The sequence below is a fragment of the Podarcis vaucheri genome, assembly GCF_965113315.1.
Source record: "Podarcis vaucheri genome assembly, chromosome: 1".
Classification (NCBI taxonomy): Eukaryota; Metazoa; Chordata; class Lepidosauria; order Squamata; family Lacertidae; genus Podarcis; species Podarcis vaucheri.
Genome location: NC_138759.1, coordinates 48,333,604 through 48,339,603, shown reverse-complemented (window position 1 = coordinate 48,339,603; position 6,000 = coordinate 48,333,604). Strand labels below are relative to the sequence as shown.

Here is a 6,000-nt window from a genome sequence, read left to right as displayed (position 1 = left end):
AACTGAAACGCGGGGAAAATACGACGCGGGCTCCGAGCTGCCAACTCAGGGCCGAAAGGAGCGACGTCTGTAATGCCTGCGCTTCTGGGTGCTTTGCTGCATTCCCAACGCAGCCCGGGAAACACGCCGTTGCCGAGCAGAGCCCTGGCTTGTGGCGGGGGTCCGTCCAGCCGCTCGCCTGCTTCGCTTGGGGGCGAGCTAGAGCAGCCGGGGCGCCGCTCTTCGCCTCGGCGGCTCCTCGTCTCGGCGCGGAGGGAGAGGCAGAGCCAGCTAAACGCGCGCAGGGTGGTGGGGGTTGTCTGCGGCCTCGCCGCAAGGGCCGCCGGTCCATGGGCAGCCGAGCGGCGGGTGCGCGCGCGCGCGACCCCGGGGCCCGGACGTAAGATGGCGGCGGCGTTGGCGGGGGGTGGGGGGAGGAGGAGAAGGCGGAGGAGGGGGTGGCGGCTCCTGTGGCTGTCGCGAGGCTCGGGCTGTGGAAGCGGCGGGCAGCTGTGGCCGGGCTCGCGGGGCGGATAGAGCGAGCGGGGGCTCGAGCCTGGCGGGACCCGGGCCAGGGCGCCATGGGCTCCCAGGTGCTGCAGATTCTGCGCCAGGGGGTGTGGGCGGCTCTGAGCGGCGGCTGGTACCAGGACCCGCACCAGGGCGCCGGGGTCAACGCGCTGCACCTCTACCTGTGGCTCTTCCTGCTCGGCTTCCCCTTCACGCTGTACATGGTGAGTGAGGGGCCCGGCCTAACTCTCCTCGGTCCCTGCCTCTTCCCTTCAGGGGGGGGGGTCTCCCTTCCCAGCCGGACTGCGCTGGCTAGCTGCCGCCCGACCCCCTCAGCCGCTCTCTCCCCTTCACCCCGCGTTTCCACTTTATTTCCGAGGCTTTTTCTGCGAGGCGGAGGGTGGTTCTGTTCCACAGGTACCGCTGCCACTCGGTTCAGATGGAGCGCTTGCATCTGGCGCGCCTGGAAATGTGAAATCGGCCGAACGGGGAGGCTGCTTCTCCTGCCACTTAAAAACGTAAACAGAAAATGAGTAATGGAAATGTGACATCTGGCCCGTCGGGTGTAATGGCTCTTTAGTGGTTTCTCCCTTTTTTTTGGTTTTGGTTTTAATATGCCGTAAGGGTTGATCCGCTGGTTTGTTGCGCTTTATGCGCAACAGAATTTATGCACAAAAAGTGCTTTGTGTAAGTGTGGAGGTGATGCTCCGTCTCTTGTGTAAATAGTAGTGGGTGGCAGTTTTACACGTGGGATCCTCTTGCTGTGTGTCTTGTGCCCTCTGAATCCTCTACTGGCTGCAGCTTCTCAACATGTGTACACTGCCCTGCACGCAGCAGCAGAGAAAGGCCTGTGCATAAATCACACCATTGCACATCTTTGCTGTGATTGCTATCGTTGTGGTCCCTAAAAGTACAGAAACAGCTGGAAGGGAAATGTTACTGCTAATGTTGCAAAATATATCTGTGAGGTCGGGTAGAAGATGTTCTCTCTTGCACAGAGAATACCACAGCTGGAGTTCTGATAAATACCCAAAGGTTCAGGCCCTGGCTACTCTTTTTATCTTTGGTTGTGCTGATGGCTGTTGCTAAGTTTAACTTGTATAAATGTGAGTTAAAAGGCTGAAGTATAGAATGCATTTATGTATGCCTTTGGTGGAATGTTGTCCTGGTAATAACAAGTATAGGAACACTTGTCTTTCTTCTAATGTGGAGGGTCAGCACTTAACTATTGGGATAGGACAAAGATTGCACACAATTCTGAAAAGCTACGGCACTTTCTGCTAGTATGGTTTAAATTTGGAGCCATAACTTTTCAGATGTTTTTGGATTGCCACTCTTAGCCACTGGTCAGGGATGATGGTAATCATACTTGAGCAATATCTGGAGGGCCACAGTTTCCCTTCCCCATGTATACTGTGAGTTAATACGTGGGATGAATTATGTGGGATAGCAGTGAATCAAATTCTCTTGCCATTTGATATTAAGGTAAAGGTAAAGGTACCCCTGCCCGAACGGGCCAGTCTTGACAGACTCTGGGGTTTGTGCGCCCATCTCACATCTATAGGCCGGGGGCCAGCGCTGTCCGGAGACACTTCCGGGTCACTTGGCCAGCGTGACAAAGCTGCATCTGGCGAGCCAGCGCAGCACACGGAACGCCGTTTACCTTCCCGCTGGTAAGCGGTACCTATTTATCTACTTGCACCCGGGGGTGCTTTCGAACTGCTAGGTTGGCAGGCGCTGGGACCGAGCAGCGGGAGCGCACCCCGCCGCGGGGATTCGAACCGCCGACCTTTCGATCGGCAAGCCCTAGGCGCTGAGGCTTTTACCCACAGCGCCACCCGCGTCCCCCATTTGATATTATATACATATTAAATTACTATTAACTTGGGTCCAGTCATATTAGCTTGTAGGCTATCTGTACAATGTCTGTCAAATCCATGGATGTGCAATAAATTTGACAAGTGCAGAGCTTGAGACTCTGCTGCCCAGTCCTGGCCCAGCTCCTTTGTCCCTTTATTCTACCTTAAGGCACCTGCCTCCATGATGTATGTTGCTAGTATGCAGGATGTTTCTGAGAATCTTTTTTTCTAAATGCTTGCCTGCTGACATAATGACACTAACATTCTGGTGCCACTTTTGGTAATATAGCTTTCAGAATCCAAAATAATTAACTGAGAGTGTTGTGGAGTAGAATGGGGAAATGGGCACCTCTAGCTAGGGCATTCATATAGTGATATTATTTCACCCCCACTTCCATCAATGACTTTATTTTGCCTACTATGCATGAGAATAATTTTTTGTCAGTGTGGTGTTGCTGTGGCAACCAGACACTGATCACATTTCATTCCTGGTAAATTCAAGTAAACATACAAGGCAAAAGCTGACTTCTAAAAGATGTATGTGTGGTTCATCAAATGAGACTCCAGGGAGAACCCTGCATGAGCTTGCAACTATAGGAGTGAAGAGCTCAGTGCAAGTGTCTACTTGTTTCATTAGCAATTACTGCAGTTTGACAGGAGAGTAAACTCCTTGCAATTAAAAAAGTATTGGGAAAGACTCCATGGCTATGGTTACATTTCTGAACTTCAGTCTTCTTGGCTTATTTCTTGTTATCACGCGTGTGGGGGAGGCTTTATCACATGATTGAAAGCAATATATTATTGGCAAGGAAATGGGAGACAGTGACAGCTCATGGCTTTCTATCCGAAGCTGTAATGTGTAATAGATGAGCAATCATAGTTTGCTTATGACTAAACATTTTCTAGCAAAAGCCATTTCTGAAAGTTGCCTTATCAGGCAAGTTGTCTTTCTGAAGGATAGCCAAGTGTAACTGGGATCCAGTACTCTTTTGTTTCTCTGGTAATACTACAGACCATTAGAAATCAAACTGGCATATTTGGAATATGTTTTGGGTTGATTTGTACATAATTTGATACATGTATTTGCCTCAGTATGTGCCCACTTGCAGTTAACATGTGCCTGTTGTGTGTCTACATCTAAAAACTTTGTAGTAGCATAGTCGATGTGGGAAGGCTAGATGAGTGATACAAACATGCTGAAGCAATTGCACATCTGTTTTGTCAACCTTTGTACTTAACCACTCAAGACACAGGCTCACTTTGTGGTTGTGAGGGTTTACTGGTGTTGGGTGATCCTTAAGGAACTTTTGTGCAGCCTCCACACTTTTCTTAGCACCTCCCAGACTTAATGCTTCTTTAAAATGTGTTCTTTCTAGTTCTAGTGGAGAGAAGCATGAACCTCTAGAGTGGCATTTTGAAAGGCCTAATTAAGGGGAAAAGGAAGAGCTCCAAATGTGCTGTGTTTCTAAATCAACAGTTTCAGTGTGGTCATGGTTTAAGGGATGATATCATGAGCACGAGCATTTTGCAGTGACAGTGTTTCGATTTCTTTCTTAGCCTTTTATATAGCAAGAAGACATGTATCAGCTGTTGCTGGCTCATTGCCCACTTTGTAAATGCAAATTGTTCTTGGTGCCTCAGTAGGAAATGCAAAAGATGTTGTCTGCCCTTCTCTTAAAACCTATTGTACATCATTGGAGAATGCTAACCCAAGCTACTGTGACTGTAGGAAGCTGCCTTACACCATTAGATCATTGGTCTGTCTAGCTCAGTGGCTCTCCAGGGTTTTATATAGGGGTCTCTCCCAGCAAAGCATGTGTTCTACCCCTGAGCTTCAGTACACTGCCCCGAACTGGAGTCTGCATGGGTAGGATATAGTTTGTAAAGGCCTGCTTTGCCAGGAGAAAAATATACAAGGTGATGGAATCGAGTTGACATTTCAGAGCTGTTGCTGGAGCAATGACTGTTTTAGAATCCTCTTTCTTCAGATGCGTAAGAATAATTATTGTTAGTCTCTTGTGCTTACAAATAAGGAAAAAGGAAAATGATAATCTATTAGATTCTTTGGGGGGAAATAATTGTTGAATAGCCTTGGATGGTAACAGGAAATATATAGATATAGATCAAATTAGTTGTAAGTTAAATGGTTTGAATCATTATTGTCTGTTTTAACTTTTTCATATTTTGCCATGTGTGTAGTCTAGACATATTTTAAATAGATAGAACCACTGTGGTCATCTCATTCCTTACTTTTTGAAGTGCTGTTTACTGTAGGCATTCTGGACCTGTGCCCTTGAAGCAGTTGCACAATACAGAAATATTTACAGCACATTTTTGAGGTAACTGGAGTCGTTTAGGATGTGGTTTGTGACTGTGTACAGGATTGGTTAGCTTCAAAATTACAGTTTCTCATTTTTCAAGCACATTTCAGGGTAAATCCCCCTGCCCCAGTTGGCACAGTGGCTTAGACCAATAGCAAGGGTTGGTGTGGGTTTATTACAGCCCAAGCTCTGCCTTATTTGTAATAGACCCTTCCCACTATGATAAACAGTTTTAGCCATGCCTGTCTTTTGCCGTAAAGCCCTACTGCATTGCTTATTGAGGGGCAGAATGAATGGGGCTAACTGCTGTACATGGGTGTGGCTATGTTGGCTGTTGCATAAGAAATATCCAGATGTGTGCCAGGAAGTGTTTCACCATTGTTGGTGTTTCAATTTGAGTCCTAAGCTTACGTATTTTTTCTTTCAAAAAGGGAGTTGTAGGGGCAACGCTTTAGAAGGAACAGTAGTAGGAACAACTTAGAGAATTCAGTACGCTCACCTGAAGTTTAGCTCACTTTGATTTGATTCAATATTTGCATTCCACTTTTCCAACAACAAATTTTTGCGCTCAAAGTGGCTCGCAGTAATCACAATAGCATGAGGAAAAACAGACTTCCATAATTGGGTGTAGATTCTGTTAATAATATGAAAAGCCTGAAAAAGTGTACAAAGGTGACTAAAGATTTTTATACTTGATTGAAGAGCTTTGTCTGCATTATGAATTGATTGTGTGTCAGTGATGAATAGAATCTTACCTGTGTCCTAGTAGCAGTTCCTATTATGCAAATATGTGGGAACCAGTGTACTGCTGTCAGCAGTTGTATAGCTGCATTGTACAGGTTACTTTGCTTCAAAGAATGACAAACGTTCCTGTAGAGTCATAATGTCACACATGGAGATGTATTGGTACAGAAATTCTTAATTAATCCCTAACTTGGCTGTCTTCGTTGCCATGTGCGGGCTGAGCAATTCTCAGCCTGTGTCCTCCCTTGTTTCCCCCACACCCCCACCTGCTCATTTGCTACTGTTGGCCTTCCATATGAAGCAAAATATGTGTGTGTGTGTATACTGAGCCAGTTTTGTTTTGTTGGTTTGGTGTTTGCTTAGGGCTTTTTATGTGCCTTTACATAAGTGCACAAAATGCTGCATTAGTTCTGTACATTTCTGTAAGTCTAAAAAAGTTTTTGAAAGGACTATATTTGGAAGTGGCAGACAAGCAGAACTCTTGTCAACAGAGTGGTAAAAGGAAATTGCATCATGAAAGCCTGGAGGTACATTGTCGGTGTAGGGATAGATCTTTGCTATGCTAACATAAGGTTTGCTTTGAGTTC

General features: G+C 46.6%; 1 protein-coding gene across 3 annotated transcripts in view; it reads left to right on the top strand.

Moving 5' to 3' along the window:
- Positions 1-443: 443 nt before the first annotated feature.
- Positions 444-6,000, top strand: part of PCNX1 (pecanex 1) — an 80,148-nt gene continuing 74,591 nt past the window's right edge. For 2 of the 3 annotated variants that reach the window (XM_082223175.1, XM_082223174.1), the window contains exon 1: positions 444-713. In XM_082223175.1, the coding sequence (XP_082079301.1) occupies positions 561-713 (153 nt within the window). In that variant the 5' untranslated portion in view covers positions 444-560. The remainder of the gene's footprint in view (positions 714-6,000) is intronic. The other variant, XM_082223176.1, reaches the window with a different exon arrangement.